Source organism: Schistocerca americana, chromosome X, assembly GCF_021461395.2.
Source record: "Schistocerca americana isolate TAMUIC-IGC-003095 chromosome X, iqSchAmer2.1, whole genome shotgun sequence".
Classification (NCBI taxonomy): domain Eukaryota; kingdom Metazoa; phylum Arthropoda; class Insecta; order Orthoptera; family Acrididae; genus Schistocerca; species Schistocerca americana.
This window is the reverse complement of record NC_060130.1, coordinates 119,118,393-119,136,922: the sequence shown is the minus strand read 5'-3', so window position 1 is coordinate 119,136,922 and position 18,530 is coordinate 119,118,393. Positions and strand designations below refer to the sequence as shown.

At 40.6% G+C, this 18,530-nt stretch overlaps 1 protein-coding gene across 1 annotated transcript in view; it reads right to left on the bottom strand.

Annotated features, from left to right (window-relative positions):
- The window catches only part of LOC124555513 (2-hydroxyacyl-CoA lyase 2-like), a 97,398-nt gene that overhangs the window by 29,374 nt on the left and 49,494 nt on the right, over window positions 1–18,530 (bottom strand). Inside the window, exon 6 of the mRNA XM_047129459.1 lies at window positions 4,902–5,002. Within this exon, the coding sequence (XP_046985415.1) occupies window positions 4,902–5,002 (101 nt within the window). The remainder of the gene's footprint in view (window positions 1–4,901; window positions 5,003–18,530) is intronic.

The window sequence follows — 18,530 nt, the reverse complement described above, 5'->3', positions numbered from 1 at the left end:
CACCAGGTGTCTATAGCATTTCCTGTGAATGTGGAAAACAATAAATTGGACAGATGCAGCGTCGCATAACACAACGCATCTCTGAGCATTTGAGAAGCGTTCACCTCGGACAAAAAGAAAAATCCACAGTAGCAGAGCACAGCCTCAGTGAAGAACACACATTTCAGATTGAAGAAACCGAGAGACTGTGTAGAGTGAAAGGTTTCTGGGACTCTACTATTAAAGAGGTAGTAGAGATACGGGCCAGTGATAACCTGGTCAATCGGGATAGTGGCTTCCAACTCAGCATCGCGTGGAACACAACAATATCAAGAATAAGACGAGAGCTCACCAATGGAGGCAGGTCAGTGGCGGCAGATGAAATAAACAGGCCACACTGAGACGAGACGCCAGGACCCGTCGCCCACAGCTCCCTCCCACCACGTGCTGCCGCACAGATTCCGCTCGCGCCTGATTGGCCCAACAGGTGCCGAGGATGCAGAGAAGCCCGTGGTCCAGCGACTGTAAAGATTCAGACAAGACATGAACCTGACACTTCGCCTGAAGATGGCAAGTAAGAAACTTGCTGAGGCGCTGGAGAACAACGCATTTATTCGGCTGGCAACGCGAGAAGATTTTATCAGAAAGAACTATTTTTGAAACAAAACATTTTATCCTATATAATCTGCTTAAAATACTGTGTGTTGAGTGGTTTTGTTCAGTAGGCTTGGTATTTGAGGTAATGTGGTAAATATTATACTTATGTCAATCTATCATATCATTGTTATACAATAAGTACTAGCCTTTTGCCTACAGCTTCGCTCACATATGCATCTGGAACATATACTGCACACATCTCCTCCTCCCCCCTCTCCCCGTCCATCTTTTCCTCCCTCTGTGTCTCTATGCACCTCATCCTCCCACCTCTACCTGTCCATCTCCTTATCCCCACTCTCCCTGTCTCTCTATCTCCTCCTTCACCCTCTCTTTTCCATCCCCTCCAATTATATCTTCCTCCTGTCTCTGCTTGTGTATGTGTTCAACACATATACTGTATGCATGACCTCCTCCCCCCTCTCTGTGTCCACATCTTCCTCCTCTGTCTCTCTTTCCACTTCATCCACCCACCTCCATCCGTCCAACATCTCCTCCCCACTACCTCTTTCTCTCCATCTCCTCCACTGCTCTCTTTGTCCATCTTCTCCACCTCCTCTCTCCAACCATATATTCCTCCTCCTACCTCTGTCCACATCCTTCTCCCCCTTCTTCCACCTGTGTTCTACTACTGTGCACCTTCCACTAACCTCCTGCATCCCTCCTTCCTCCCCCTCCCTCTGTCCATCCCCTCTTCCTCCCTCTCTCTCTGTTGATCTCTTCCTCTCCCTATCCATTTCCTCCTGCCCCTCTCCCTACCCACCTCCTCCTCCTGCTCTCTCTATCAATCTCCGCCACCCCTCTCCCTATCCTCCTCCTCCGCCTCCTCCTCTCTCTATCCATTTCCTCCTCTCCCCCTCTCTGTCCATCCCCTCCTGCCCACTCTCTGCCCATTCCCTACTGCCACCTCTCTGACCATCCCCTCCTGCCCCCCTTCTCCACCCATTCCCCTCCTTTGCCCCCTCTCTCTGTCTATTCCCTCTTCTAGTCATCTCAACCTTCCACCAGTCACACTCATCTAGACATGCACTCACTACAAAACAGGTTGATAAAGCAGGTCAATAGTACAACAACACAACACGCCCGTCGTGTAGGACAGGGGCTGTATAATTGTTTTTCGCCCGTATCTCCATTCCTATGGGAGTTAGGAGGCTTTTTACAGCTCTATTGTCGAAGAGAATGAAGTCTAAGCTAACATTCCTTGAATTCACTAGCTAATTGAATTAACATCAGGCAAATTTGTCCAGTGTTCTGAAAGAATGCTTCCTACAAGGTCAGGTGATTAGATTCTTTTAAGGCACACTGTATAAGATGAATATTCATCAGTGACAGTTTACTGTCCCTGAAGATATTTTGAAGATACCACAACCACTGATTAAAAATAAGGACTATTTCAGAAAAATGAGGATGGACTGGAGCTCTATAGCTTGTGCCCTCTGTTTACTCGTTTGATGTCAGTAGATATGTCCATAGTTACTCGGTACCCAAACTTTGGACAAGCTAGAAATTGAGTAAAATTTCGGTTTATCCTGGCCGCAAACCAAGAAAATTTCTACATAATAAAAGGACAATAAATAAATTAGGATCTCAGGAATTGCAGTCCTTTGGATTTGTAAATGAATGGGACAAGTCAAAAGTCATAGTACACCCTGTTACGTCAAAAACCATGCACAAATGGGAAAACCTGAATATTCCAATAAGGTATGGATGAGGTGGTCTATCTTTTATTGTAAGTACTGAACATGGGTGCCATCTTGAAAGTGGTCATCTTGAATCTAAGTTCATTTTCTGACAAGTTCACTCCTTAAACAGATTTAAAGTAGAAGTTATGGTTCAATAGTTACAATACTTTTTTCTGTTGCAGGTAACTGAAGAATGCTTTGACCAAGGAGGAGAGAACTGATGTCTGGAGAATGGAGTTTCCACGTCAGAGCAGCAGATTTTAACAACCAGCACCCAGAAAGACCTCCAGTTTCACATAACACTGTCAGGTACTTAATTTCCAAATTCTGAGAAACTAGAACTGTGGCTCGTCCAACAAGTGCTAGTGATGAGACAACTTCAACAATTGTTTTGGCGTCCTTTGTGAAGAGCCCACACCACAACACATGACGTTTGTCAGTAAAATGTGGAATCAGCCGAATACTGATCATGCGAATCTTCATGCTGATCAATGGCATCCATTCAAGATTCAGCTATTCCAGCATCTAGCACAGGTTGACCCAGACAGACATATGCAGTTTTGCACGTGGGCCCTAGGCAAGTTCAACAAGATCTCTCTTTTGCACAAGGTATTTTGTTCAGTGTTGACGCAAACTTTTTTGTCAATGGTGAAGTCAACCACGACAACCACAGATACTGGAGTGATCAGACTCTACACTGTATGGAACCTTTCAAGGTAGATGGTGATGTAAAGGTTATAAAGTAGTGGGGAATAGGGGGCACCCATGTAATTGAACCCATTTTCAGTGACCAGAACCTAAATGTGCAATACTACCTGGAAATGCTGCAAGAAGTGGTGTGTCACTTAGTTCTGAATGAAGATGGCAGCTATCTCTCTTACTTTCAACATGATGGAGCTCCATCACACTACAGAGCAGTTGTTCATCAGTAGTTTGATGGTTATTTTCCTGGTCATTGGATTGGCTGGATGGTTATGTGGAATCGCCACCCAGATCAATGACTGCACACCACTTGACTTTTATCTTTGGAGTCATTTAAAGTAACTCGCATGTCCAGAGAAAATAAGAAACAGACACCATCATGAGCACTGCATTGAAGAAGCATGTGCCAGCATTTCTGCAGAAATATTTCTGTGAGAGCATGATGATTGAACTGAGCACCTTAAAATGTATGTTGACTGAGAGGGATGCCATTCTGAACACATCAAATGACTGTCCTTTATGGAGAACAGTCCAGCTTGTAATTCCAACCAAAATGTATTGTAACTTTTGAACCACAACTGCTACTTTCAACCTGTTTGCTGGAAGGAACTTGTCAGGAAATGCTGATGTTATCTGATATATGACACAACCCCTTTCCCATTTAAAAAAATAATGGCTAATTTCAAGATGGCACCCAAGTTTGGTACATACTGTAAAAGACAGACCATCTCATACATACCTTACTGGAATATTCATGTTTCCAAATTCCTGCATGGATTTTGACATAACAGGGTGCACTGTGCAACTTTTGATTCACTCAATACAGCTAAATCAAATATTATGTACAGAGTCTCCACAGTAGTGTTATAGCAAAAAGCATACAAAATTTTGAATATGAATAAATAGCATTTGCAGCTTTATACAGCTAATGTCAAACAGTTATGAAGATGGAGAGTTTATGAAGGCTTGGAAGTTAGACACTCACGAAGATAGGAAAGTTAGACACACACAGTAGCATAATGAAACAGAGCTAGTGTTGAAAGAAAAACTTTGAAGCACTAGATGACATCAGAGTTCAGAAATTTGCATTTTACCATGCCCAAGAACTGTAGATAAGTACAGTACTCAGATGACAAAAGTATAAATTACCAGAAAGACTGCAAATCATTATATAAACTGAAGATAATGATTTATTTTGAAACAGCACAGTAACATAATTAAATTACAGTAAGTTCATTTTAACAGCTTGCAATTTGACCATTACTGGAAACAAAACCAATATTGTTATAAGGAGACAACTATGAACATTGAGTATCAGTCTATGGCATCAAATAAACTACCTCACAGTTTTCCATGTGTAATCAAGTACAGCAGCTGAATCTAAACTCATCTATATGGTGAGGAAAAAATGTAAGTTTCCACATTTGATTCAAAAGCCCCAAATAGATGCTGGAGGCTGGAGGCAACATTTTGATGTAATCAGCATAAAATTTGGAGAGACCGTAACAGTGTAGACTAGCATGTTGATAGTGGTATGACACATTAATGCCAGCAAAAATCTGTCCTTCATTGTTGTAAATAATTCTGATACCAAAAACGTAGATTATAAATCATTTTTCCATTGCACACACACACACACACACACACACACACACACACACACACACACACACACACACACCAAACAGAAGAAATCACAAAACTTTTATACAGAGATATATCAAATACATAATTTCCAAGCAACAGCAGAAAAATGGAAAAAAAGACATAAAAGCATAATTCCTGATTAGCTTCTATTAGGAATTTTAACAAAAAAAAAAATCTGGATACACAAATGTTTAGTAAAGAGGAAAAATGAAATTAACAACAGAAACAACAACATACTCTCAGAATCTTGTGGAAGAGGAATGTTTAGTTTTAGTGGTGTAACTTCACGAGGTTCCCACGCACCAGCAAATATGTTGTCCAAGTAATTATTTAGATACCTAAAAAAAGGAAACTGAAAATTAGTAACAAACAAGACATGCCAACAAAGTGCATTCATGACCCTGCACAAGCAACCAGGGCAGTCCCAAATCTTATAACCGCAAAGCATTAAGGCATAAGACAATTTAAGACAGCAAGTGTTAACTCTGCTTGCGTACAATAAGAAGGCCTTTAATAAAAGATTTCAGACAAAAGGAAGAGTGTTTCCAAGCCACAGCACCTCAACAAAAGACAAAATAGTTTAGTCTTATTTTCAAAACTTTAAATGTTGTTCATCAATTTAATAGAAATTTACAAACTACATTCCTCTTAAAACACTAATTCAATGCAAAAAAATTCGGATATATAACCCAAGTTCTTCATTTCAGGCGTGGGGAAGCCTAAAATAGAAATAATTACATCAGGGTTACCTAAAATAATATACAACTCAATCTAGCCCCACTAAATTCCAGTTAAGTAATATCACATGTCCACTGCAAATTTATAAAGCACCACTGCAAAATGAATGGAACAGAGGTTTTGCAACATACCCTACTCAAAAAAGCAATAAAAAGAGTCTTGGTCATCAATAACAGAATACATATAAAGATTTGACACCTTCCACAATGTTCATAAATATCTCAGATGAAGTAATCTCACACAGCAATGTTTGATCTTGGAACACTTCATGGAACTTTTCACATTTCATGATCCATTTTTTCCTTGGGAGCAGCAAGATGCTCGCTGTCTCAGCAATTTCTCTTCATTTCTTCAATAGTTTTGCACTGTTCCAAACTTTATGGAACATGTGGAACAAATTTTTTGATACTACAGAAGACACAAATTTATGACTTTTTCATTTGCATCACAAAAAGATACACATATATCCCTTACTCCATAAATACAACTGTGTACAGAGGTCCAATGGCTCAAACCCAACTTATGATTTTTGTTTCTAGCACTTTGTCAATTTCCTTCATCAATATTTATAGTATGCTCTTCCAATGACAAATGTTCTTTAGCCAAACGCATTCATTTACCTTAACTATTCTTCCTTCTGATGATACATTATAAGCTGGTTTCTTACAAATTTTCCAGGTCTCACACCATAATACATTTCATACGAACAAAAAAAAAGGAATGATGATACGCAAAACTTGTAAAATGATTATATTTAATTTTTTCAAAAGCAATAATCTTAATTTCACACTTTCTGCAAAGCCACAGATGTTACGCAATTCTAAGATGTCGAATGTGCACTCATTGAAGTGTCACCTAATTTTCAGTCAAAGATATTCAGTATATACAATTGAATAGGAGGTCTGCACCATCTGTTCTTCATAGCAAACATTCACACAAACCATATTCTCTTTTCTTTCACGTCATTATTTTTTATGTAAAAATATTGGTCAAAAAGCAACAACTTTGATTAATTTTTCTTGTCAGTTTCTCGTGGCATTTTAAAACACTGACTAATGCAAAATTTCCGAACAGACAGAGCTTATCAGTTGCAAATTTGTCAATCATAAACTCTGTTACTAACCCTCTCCTCAGAAAATGACTGAAAAAGTTGGACCATTACTGATTAGATAACAATAATTCCGTATTTCATAACACCAAAACAGTCACTACACTCTCAGTAATGGAATGTTGATGATCTTATAGGTTTACCTCACAGGCAACATAAAAATGTTTACTTATTGGCTGAATATGGAATATGTCAAAGGTACCAATGATATCACAAAATTCAATTCACACTCTCCAGAACTATTATAGGTACAGTCCCAATATTACAACTACCACAAAATAAATAAACAATAAATTACTTATAGTACTTGTGGTTAATATGAACTACTTTCAAGAATTAAGGTGTCAATTTCTGAGGTTTTTCTGGTATGACTGATAGAATGTATATTTTAAGTTGTCCACTCAAGTTCAAGATTCCTCCCCCCTCGCTCCCCCCCCCCCCCCCCCCCCCAAACCATCCATTAAAAAAAAACCTCTGTACTCATATTTGTCATGTGGGGTGAGTGATGGCCTAAAAAGTGGTCACCTCTTAGACTACTTCAAATCTGTGAGATACTTTACGTAACATGCCGCTGTTTATGTCAGAGTTTGACTGTTGGCACCTGTTAATCCCCTTGAAGTGCACTTGTTTTCTGGTGCCTTTGCTGGCATTCTGTGACCCATATATCCCCACAGGCTCTTTGCTCTGACAGTTGAGCTGGCTGGTGAGATCTTAATAAACTGTGTTCCAAACAAGTATTGATTAAACTGAAATCACTATCAATGGTCATTAAGCTTTCTAAAATCATTATTTTACAGATACATCTTAATCAGGTTGACTCAAAAGTTTAGTACTTGCATCATTGTACTGGTCTTGCCCTATCTATTTCAAGATTACACTTCAGGCAGTCAAGGCTGAAATTCAGTTAAGTGTGTCATTGACATTCCATACATTAGCTATCATATATTTTTACAGAGACTAGTTGAGCATAAACTAAACAAGAGGGCCTTGATTTTTTTATTTGTTGGTCTTGATCTATTCCACTGGTCCTATTGATTTTCCTCACAATACCCACTTGAAGTGTTAGGCTGAGTAGTCATTCCTTTAGAAAATTATATGTAATTCTTTAGCAAGGTCGTTCAGACCTAATAATGCGTAAGCTCGAAGGACCTGGGTAATTGGCGTGACTGTTTATGTTCTTATAAAATTTCTGCCAATAACTGGAACTCAAATTTTAGTAATTCCCTTCCAATAAGAACTTACATTATATATCACCAGCTACATAAAAAGAAAGATTAAGATTTAAAAAACAATTAATGTTAAATAACTACCATTGTCTGAGTAAATCATCACTCAACAGCAGGTGAAGGGAGAAAGTTAGAGTAGAAAAGGCAGGATGACAGATTCCAAATCATCATAGGATTTATTTTTCATTTTCTCTGGATAAAACATAGCAGACAGCTACATTTAATAATGGGCAATAGATTTACATAAACCACCAGAGTCAGAGTGGTGCATAAGATCAAAGTGTTTTTGTTTTGCATGCGGGCATTCCAGTTGCTATGGGTTTATTTATTGATTGTCATTTTTTATTTGTAGTTCACAGTTGCTATTTGAGTTTACACATTGCCATTTTGTCATCTGGATAGAGAGCAGAGGTGTGGATGCTAGAAAATGGACTACCAAGTGGACAAATCAGATATTTCCAACATATTCTTCTGTTTGAGTTCAATAGAGAGGTGACAGCAGCTGAGGCAGCCAGAAACATTTATGCCTTGTATGTGGATACAGCCGTTGGACAGAGCATGGCATGGTTTCCTCATTTAAAGGAGGATCATTTTGACATTACTGATTTTCCAAATTCAGGAAGACCTTTGGGGTTTCATGAAGATTGTTTAAACAAATTAATCCACATCAGTGTCCTCTAAAACTGGCATATTTGATGAACTGTGATCATTCCACCATTGTGCAATGAGGAACGTCCAAAAATCAGGTGTCTGTGTACCACATACTCTAAGTCAAAAACACAAAAATCAGTGAGTGGCCTCATGTGCTCGTCTGCTTGCTCATCATCAATTGGCTTGGGTACAGTACTGACTATTCTCATGCTGTATAGTTATTGGTGACAAGAAATGGTGTCTTTATGCTAACATAAGGAATAGAAAGGAATGGTTGAGCCGAAAGACCAGTGTGCATCCACAAAAGACAATCTTATGCTTCTGGTGGAACAGAAGTGGTGTGGTGTACTATAAATTGCTTCTCTGAGGTGTAACCATCACTGCTGACATTTATTGTCAACAACTTAGATGTCTTGCAGACGCAGTCCAAAAACAACAACCTAGAAGACTGCATGAAGTGATGCTGCTACATGAAAACATCCACTGCATTCTGCTAGACTGCCAAAAAACACTATACTTCAGATTTTCACCACTTCCACTATCTATCGAGGAACTTTCAAGGAACTTCCTTTCCAGATAAAAATGTGCTTCAAACTTTTTCTTCCCTGGCCAGTGGATCAGATGAGGGGTCCAGTTGCACGGCCTACTCATTCATCGGATCTCAACACGTGTGATTTCTGGTTATGGGGCTATATCAAAAGTATCATGTATGCAGAGCCTATTCCACATGTGGAGACACTGGAGCAGCATATTAAAGCTGCTTTTGACACTGTTCAGAGGCAGCCTGGCTGATGTGAACATGTGAGATAGAATGTGCTACTGTACACACATGCATTGAGGCACACTGAAACCATTTTCAACACATACTGCAACTGTGGCTGCATGGTACAGCTTGTATTAGACCACAATCTCTGTAACAATGTATGATTGAATAAATGCTCTATAGCATGGAAACCATGCATTTCCAGACATAAGTTCATTAGACCTTTTTTGTTCCATATCCTCTCATCGATCAATCACTAGAGATTGTACACGATGGAAAAAAAATCACCCTGTGTTATTGATGACTATAGTCCAACCCAATATTTGTAAGCAACTGGTTTTGAAGAACACTTACAACTGTGTTATAAAGGAGGAAAGTATAATTTTGAGCAAATTTGTACTTTCCCTTTCAATACTGTATGAATGGCCAGCAAAGCCATGGTACACTAACTATAATTTTACATATCCCTGAAATGAAGGACAAACATAAGGAATTACATACCAAAAATCATTGCACTGTATATCGAACACTTTCCTATGACAACATATTCACTCTCAGCACATTTAGTAATCTTTTACTATGGTTTCCAAATTTGATTTTTAAACAGTAGCAACAGCAAATGGGAACTAAACAAGAATATCAACTGAATTCATCCATATCCAGTAGTGAGAAACTATGGATATCACTCAGTACATACATCAATCACAGATTTGAACACTGTATTCTACATTCAACTATAATTTCATATTTAACAAAAATTAAAAGAATGGAAAACAAAGTGGTCAGCTGACATTGAACACTTAAATGCTAGGTGTCCAATGCCAACCAATGTTATACATAATTTTCTGTCCCTACAGTTGTTTTAAGATGTGAGCCACTCTCATCTCATCGTCACTAAATATATGAGGCTGTACCAAAGCTGAGGATTGCTGTCTACTGAAAAAATAAAATACAATAAACTAAAATGTGGTGTATTGAGAGCAGTATATTAGAGGCCTAACTAGCTTACAACTTGATGCTCTAACCTAGGCAGTTCCAGATTGAGTGCCCGGCTGTGGGCAGCCTGGCACCCATGGGCTCAGAAGGGCAGTCACGAACAAACAGCTGAGGAATGGGCAAGAAGGCAACCGGCTGGAATTTTTTTTTTCTTTTTTTTTTTTAATTTTGAGTCATTAGTCTTATGACTGGTTTGATGTGGCTCACCAAGAATTCCTCTCTTGTGTCAACCGTTTCATCTCAGAGGGGCACTTGCAACCTATGTCCTCAATTATTTGCTGGATGTAATCCAATCTCTGTCCTCCTCTACAGTTTTTTCCCTCTACAGCTCCCTCTAGTACCATGGAAGTTATTCCCCGATGTCATAACAAATGTCCTATCATCCTGTCCATTCTTCTTGTCAGTGTTTTCCATATATCCCTTTCCTCGCCAATTCTGTGAAGAATCACCTCATTTCTTACCTTATCAGTCCACCTAATTTCAACATTCTTCTGTACATCTCAAACGATTCTCTTCTACTCCAGATTCCCCCACAGTCCATGACTCACTACCATACAATGCTGTACGCCAAAGGTACATTCTCATTCTCAAAGACTTCTTCCTCAAATTAAGACCAATTTTTATACTAGCAGACTTCTCTTGGCCAGGAATGCCCTTTTGGTTGTGGTAGTATGCCTTTTATGTTCTCCTTGCTCCGTCTTTTGCTGCCTAGCTAGCAGAATTCTGTAATTTTATCTACTTCTTGATTACCAATTCTGATGCTTAGTTTCTCACTGTTCGCATTTCTACTACTTCTTGTTACTTTCATCTTTCTTTGATTTACTCTCAATCCATATTCTGTACTCATTAAACTGTTCATTCCATTCAAAAGATCCTGAAATTCTTCTCCAGGTTCACTGCAATGTCATCAGCAAATCTTATCACTGATATCTTTTCACCTGCCATTGCTTCTTCGATGTATAGATTGAACAGTAGGGGCGAAAGTCTGCATTTTTCTTAATCCAAGCACTTTGTTCTCGGTCTTCCACTCTTTGTTGTTCCCTCTTGGGAATACCTGGTAATACTCATTCCTGAATGATGCTAATAGTCTCTTCTGTTGGTACAATGATGAAGAGAGACTTTATATCACAGTTGACAATTGTATTGGTGTGCTGTATGTTCTATCCCTGTGTAAGTCGAACAAAGTGAGTCAAATCCACACATGATGCTGTGCGTCCGAGGAGTCTCAATTTTCCACAAAGATGTTAACTGGATTTTGATTGATGAGCCAGTCCCATTAAAGATAGGCTTGAGGGAACTGCTTTTCTTGTGGATTTTGGGTACTCCATAAATTATTGGTGTTACCACAACTTTTGGTGATAGGCACTATCACAATTAAGAGCAGGCTATCGAGTTTCAGGAAGCATGAATGCTTGCAAGACAGCCATGGATGTGCACACACAAAATAAGACAGACAATTGAAATCCTAAAGCAGCCTGAATACATCAACTGGGAACAGGGCTACAGGATCCCACTGCATTGGCTGCCAGCAATCCTGGTATGACAGAGCAAGTGTGGTCGCAGGGCAGTAGCCCCATTGGACAGCCACAACCAGCTAAACAAACAGCACATGAGCAACTGGTGTCCTTTCTCTGCAACCAAGTAGCATGAAAACATGACTTGCAGAAGCTTGTCACAGACTCATAGCAGTGATAGGACTCTGCATTTCAACAGTTAATAGTTGTGTTAATGTTTCTCTAATCTTTTCATTATTCTGCATGCAGTTACCAGATAATGTAATTTTTGTCTATGTAGTGACTGCCAATAAAAAGTGTAGATACAGCAGTTTCAGTGACAAGGTAGTTCATTCTGCACGTCTTTCATGAGTGAAAGGGATCAAGTGGTGGTTCAGTTGCTACATCAACAACAGCAACAGATTGAGCAGTGACAGCAGCACTTAGACTTGTTTTTTCAATTATTTACAAATTCACTAGGAGCACCAGCCCTCCTCCTCCCCCCCCCCCCTCCTCCCCTCCCATCCACTGCCACCAATGTGCTCAAACCCCGGCTTTTCACCATTCCAAGAAGCAAAGGAAGATTGGGACACACACATGCAATGTCTGCAGCAGCATTTCAGGTAGAGGCTCCAGTGTTGAAAAAACTGTTTCTCTTGTCATGAATTGCAGCTGAAACATTTCATTTGCTTTGAAAACTTGCCCCAATGAAAGACCCATCAGCATTATCATTTTCTGAAACACGTGACTTGCTTAGTGCTTGTTATCTTTAGCAAACCCACATTGTGGTTTCCCATTTGAAGTTCCACAAAAGGCAAAAGAAGCCAGCAGAACTATCAGGCATGGGTAGCCAACCTCCATGGGCTAAGCGGAAAGTGTAAATTTGTGTGTACTCACTACCAACACTCCTAGACTGATTCCCTGACTTGCAATGTCGTCATTTATTCTGTCTCGGACAGAGAGGTCAGTCAGGAGGCATTGCGTTTAGAAGACCCAGCGGTTGAGGAGATTTTGGTTATTGCTAATGCTTTCAAAGTATTACAAGCTGCATTGGAACAGTTTGGGGATGTCATGGATGTTGAATCAGTGTGCTCACTGGCACGAAATTGGCAGCATTCCCTGATGCCCTCAATCTGTTCCTCTAATTCATTCGGTTTGCAATCGGATGTTCCTTTGTGGAGTTCACAGAAGTGCATATTGTTACACCAGTCCATGGCTCGACATCCCCAGCACGATTTACATTACACTGTTGATTCAGCAACAATCGTTCCATTTTCAGGATGATACAGGGTCCTCTGTGTCCCTCGTGAACTTGGAAAGATATCATTGTCTGAGCTGACCAGCTCTCTCCTCCACTAATCACTGTTTGGTTGGTTATGGAAACCAGCCCATTCCTGTTCAAGTGGAGTTCATGATCAATGTCAAGTATCAATTTATCATGAGGGTGATCACATTTTTTGGCAGCAGACAGTGCAATGTTGGAGAACATTTTTGGTCTCAATATATTCATGGTCTATGGGTTGCAATTCAAGATGCAGTGCATACTGCTTCTGTCTGTATTCTGTTCCAGGAACTGGACACCTCGCGCCATGAGTTTGGTCCTGTTTTCGACAGGTTTGGGGGCGGAAAAGGATTTAGAGGTACACATCACCCTCAAACTGACAGCCATGTCTAAATTTTGTCATGCCCAGCCTCTCCCCTTCACTCTGAGATCGGCAGTCACTAAGTAACTTCATAGGTTGCAGCATCTGGATACCATAGAACCAGTCACCTCTAGCTAATGGGCAATACCATTGGCTGTCATTTGCTAAATTTCAGAGGCGTTTCATTTGTGTGGAAATTTCAAGTCCACCATTAATGCTCACTCTGTAGTGGATTCTTACCTGATTCCATGGACTGATGAAATCCTCGCAAAACTGGTGGTTGGTGAATGTTTTTCAACGAGTTATTTGGCAGAGGCATAAGGCATATCTATAGCTTCATCGGATTCCACTCCCCAACCGATTATGGTTACTGACACCCCGTTTGGGTAATACTGTTACACGCACTTGCCTTTTGGCATTATGAGTACCCCCATTATTTTTCAATTTTTCAGCGACTCTTTGAACAGTGAATATGCAACATCCCCTGTTGTGCAAACTATCTGGATAACACTGTCACCACAGTCTACTCATGGCAGGAACATCGTGACAACCTTCAGACTCTTTTCACTAAACTGCGAGAGGCAGACCTTAAGTGAAACATGTGGAAATCAAAGTTTTTTCAGGCAGAAGCAGAATATGTGGGGGATCTTCTTTCAAAGGATGGTATTTGCCCTATGCAGCATCACCTAGTGACTATTACTAACCTTACTAAGCTGCAAAACATGCGAGAATTCCAAGGAATTTTGGGAAATCTGAGTTACTATTCAAAATTTATCCCCAATGCCGAAGGTTTCATTCATCTCTTAAACAACATGCAGGTGAAAAGTTAGCCTTTTGCTTGGTCAGTGGACTGTGATAAGGCATTCACCCATGTCAAGTCGTTGCTAATGTCTTCCGCGTGTCTCGGGACCTTTACACAGGGTAAACAGCTGGTTCCTGCCACAGACCTGTCCCAGTACAGACTTGGGGTGGTTTGTCTCGCAGGGATGCTGATGGACCTGAACAACCTCTGGCATATGCCTCAAAGACACTGACAGCTGCTCAGTACAATAAATCACAAACAGAAAAGAAGGCATTTGATGATTGTCTATGTGGTCCACAAGATCCACATTTTCCTTTACAGACGTAAATTGCATCTCTTCACAAACCATAAACCCTTATTGCACTTTTTGGCCCCGTTTTCTGCTTCCTGACAGGACCACACAAACTTCAGTGGAGGGCTTTATTTATGAGTGCTTATCTATGCCAGATTTATTACTGTCCCACTGTTCATGGCAATACAGATGTGCTATCATGCTTCCTGACCAGGAATTCAACAAAATGGAAGTTTTGTGTTTCCAAATCAATGATCATGTGCATCAGTCATTGGATAGGCTCCCAGTCTCAGTAAAGTACATAGAAAAAGCCACTCCACAAGATCCAGTGCTCCATTAGGCATTTTGTGTTGGAAGGTTGGGCCAAACAGCTGCCTGCTATGGAGTCAGACCTGCTCCCCAATTTTTTCCTTTTTCATAATTAGCTGGCAGTGGTTCATAGAAAACTCATCCCTAGTACCAATTCGGATGAAGTCTGAATTGTCATTCTCCACATGTCATTTGCATATGCTCCACCTCAACAGGAGCTACTGTGTGAACTCTAACACAGAGTTTTGCAATTGAAAGATTTTCTCTGATAATGGCCCACAGTTTGCCTTGGAACTGTTCCACAATTTCTGCATTCAGAATGATATTACTCACCTCATATCTGTACCATTTCACCCCCAGTCAAATGGTGAGGTGGTGGCACTTGCATGTAAGGTGCAGTTGGCAAAGTGCTTGGCAGACTCACCTGTCAATACTGTGCTGACTCTGTTCCAAAGCAGCTACAGGACTACCCTGCAAAACAACCGTAGCCCAGCGGAGGTTCTTCACGGCCGATAACCACAGATGCTGCTATACCTGCTCTGTCCTGCACCATGGTCTGTGGCGCAGCTGCATCCTTCACAATATGCTGAGGGCCATCCAGCACACACCTTCAGTCGATGGCTGGGATGAGGGGTGGCTACAATTCAGGAGACATATGGCTGGCAAATGTTCACTGTGGATGCTGGTGAGGTGTCACTCTCCTGCCACTAGAATCAACTATCCCCTGGGTGGTGCAACAACCTGCCGGCAGCTGCAGCAGACACTGTTGGAGGGCCCTCCTGCAGGCTACACCCCTCCACGGGCCAGGTGCTTTGGAGTGTCCTTCCCTGGACGTGCTGGTGGGCGTCAACAACATCAAGATGGATCTGCTGCCTGCCCCGGACCCTCAACCAGTATATGACAGTGTCTGCCCAGATACTGCCCGCTCATCAGAGCACCAGGCAGATGTACCCCTGTCATTGCTGCTTATGTCTCTTGCCATTGCATGACTCACCGCGCCTCCACGTGCTGGGTCATCACAGTGGCCAGCTTACCATCATCCGAACCACTTCCACTTGTACACCTTGCCATGCCAGAGACAGCTGCCAGCCAATTCCTGCAAATGCAATGCCTCTTCAGATGCTGATGAGCCACTGGAAGCCAGTGCCACTGCACCACTGTCATATTCGTCGTCATCATCGTCACGTAACCTGGGCAGATCAGGTGGCTTCCTTGCCATTGCCGACCTTCTCCCAGCAGCAATTCAGCTGGCGTGGTCCTTCTTTCTCATACACTGACATCTGTGGCACTGGCTCCGTGGAACATGGAAGGGATGTGGTGGTGCAGCTGTGCAATCCACCACAGTGTTCATATCTGGCACCAGCAGCAGCTGGGTGAAGCAAGTGTGCCACTGTCGCCCACAGCCAGCACCCCAGCCAGCAAATACGAACACATTGGTGCACTGCCAGTGGGGCCTTGTTCACTTGCATCTTCTCCACCATATGCAAACATTCTCAAGTCAGACCAGCTCATTGCTGATGTACATTGAGTTGTCAGTGATAGGAATCTGTACTTGAACAATTAATAGATGTGTTAAAGTTGCTCCAACCTAGATATTATTCTACGTGCAATTATCTGCCATGTACTTTTGTATCTGTAGTGACTGAATAAAAAGTGTAGATACAGTAGAAACTACAGAAAATTGAAAGAAGTCTCAGTGGCACAAAAATCTGAAACTTCCCCTCCTGATGATGAGTCTAGTGGCATAACCACTGTGGCAGCTTACATTGTTTCCAAAGTTGAAGAAAGAGGTGATGAGCAGTATGTGTTACTGATAAGCACGTCTAATCTGCCTTTCAACCCACTATCATTTAAATCCTGTTGACCCTGTAATTTTGTAATACTCTCATGTAACAGAGTTTAAAGTGAGTCTCTTGGAAATTGTTCATAAAGGCCTTCTCTCTATTATGGCTTTCAGTCCTGCATGATAGACACTGCTTCTTGTCACTGATTTTTGATCCTCCCAAGTCCTGTAATATTTATTGTATTATCCAGTTCTTTTGACTTGGTTACTCTAACAGATCTTTTGCAGGCAGTGGGTAGAGCAGCTGCATCAACTGCTTGGGTCTGCATTGAGAGTGTCATTATCATTATAATATCATAGTAACTATGCTGAATGTAAAATAATTCCTTATCACATTTAATAATCCATAAAAATTGAGTTATCAAATTAAGTTGGTATCATATAACCAGTTGTCCACTTTTGATTAGGAGTTTACTTGAAACTTCCTGTCACATTAAAACTGTGTGCTGGACCAAGACTCGAACCTGGGACCTTTGCCCTTCAGGGTAAAATGCTCTGCCAACTGAGCAATCCAAGCACAATTCACAATGCACAATCACAGCTCTACATTGCCAGTACCTCATTTCCTGCCTTTAAAACTTCACAGAAGTTGTCCTGCTTACGTCACAGGACTATACTCATATTAAAATTACTTTATGATTGATGTTTCCAAGAGTCCAGTGGTAGCACTTGGGCATCAGACAATTACAGCTGTTTCTTGGGCTCCTTGTGCTTGCTGTGTCGCCTGATCTGTGGGCACAAAAAGCAGACCCTTGCCAAGTGACACAGTCTACACAGTTGGGAGAGGGATACGCAGAGCTGGTCACAAGGGTGGGCGAGAAGGGGAAGGACCACCAAATATGCAGTGGTTTATGCATTTTCCATAGTGACACAGTAAAAATATTTAGCAATTTCCGAGATCACTGGGAAATAAGGCAAAAGTGCATATGCTGCTGAAGTTAGCCTTTGGTAAACATTTTAGTTTGTGCACAAAAACATTGAAAAGAAAAATATCAGATTCACAATCTCTACCACATAATCATAAATAAACTATTTCGTTAAAAGCTTCAATACTTTCACGACTTATAGTCTGTAACATTCCCTGGCAGCACACACACTATTAATCAAAGGAAATGACATTTAATTGTACTATGTACGCTATGAAGCAATTCGTATGTACTGTAATTGTTTAACAAAAAAAATATTATTTAATTTTGTATAAAGGACATTCGTTATTATTGTAATATTTTCTGTAATAATATTCTCGATGTATTTATGATTGTAATATTCCTATACTCGTAATGTAATCACGAAATATGTTAATATCTGCAATAAGAAAAATGTAAAATACAGCCACAGAGGGGAGTAATGTTGTAAGATTGCAAAGAGACATTAACAGTCAGCAGTGGTATAAATAGGAATACATAATGTGCATTCTTTGTCGTCTTCCTCGAGAGCTGAGAGAGAGAGGAACCTGTGACGTAGCATTTTATGAATGAGTAGACTTCTTTTGTCTATATCTATCTTTAGCCGCCATTAGAGAAGAAATTACAAAGTAATGTAAGTTGAATTATTGTGGTGGTCTAAATACACTATAATTTATCAAAATTGTGTATTACTAATGTAAATTAGCTTGCCCATGTCATCTATAATATTTCTTTAAAGAATTTTCAGCATTTTTAGCAATTATCGTTGGTGTTGCTGGGCTGTGCCACGACCGAACGATTTGCAGCGGCGGCACATTTAAAAAATTGTTCCGCTAAGAAAAATTAACCAAACCCGTAAATCGGGAGCAGATAAAATTAGCAGTGAATTACGAAAATATTTTTCTTTTACAGCAATCCTGAGACTGACGGAATTTATTACTGGTTTCACATTTGTGCATTCATAGGCGGATAGTTAACGTTGTAGTTTAGCAATCTATTGGTTCTTTCAATTTCTAAAGCAAATAACTTAAACGTATAGTGAAGTGTGTTTTGTCAATGATAATTAAACGTTCAGGTCGGCTTGGCAATATTTAACC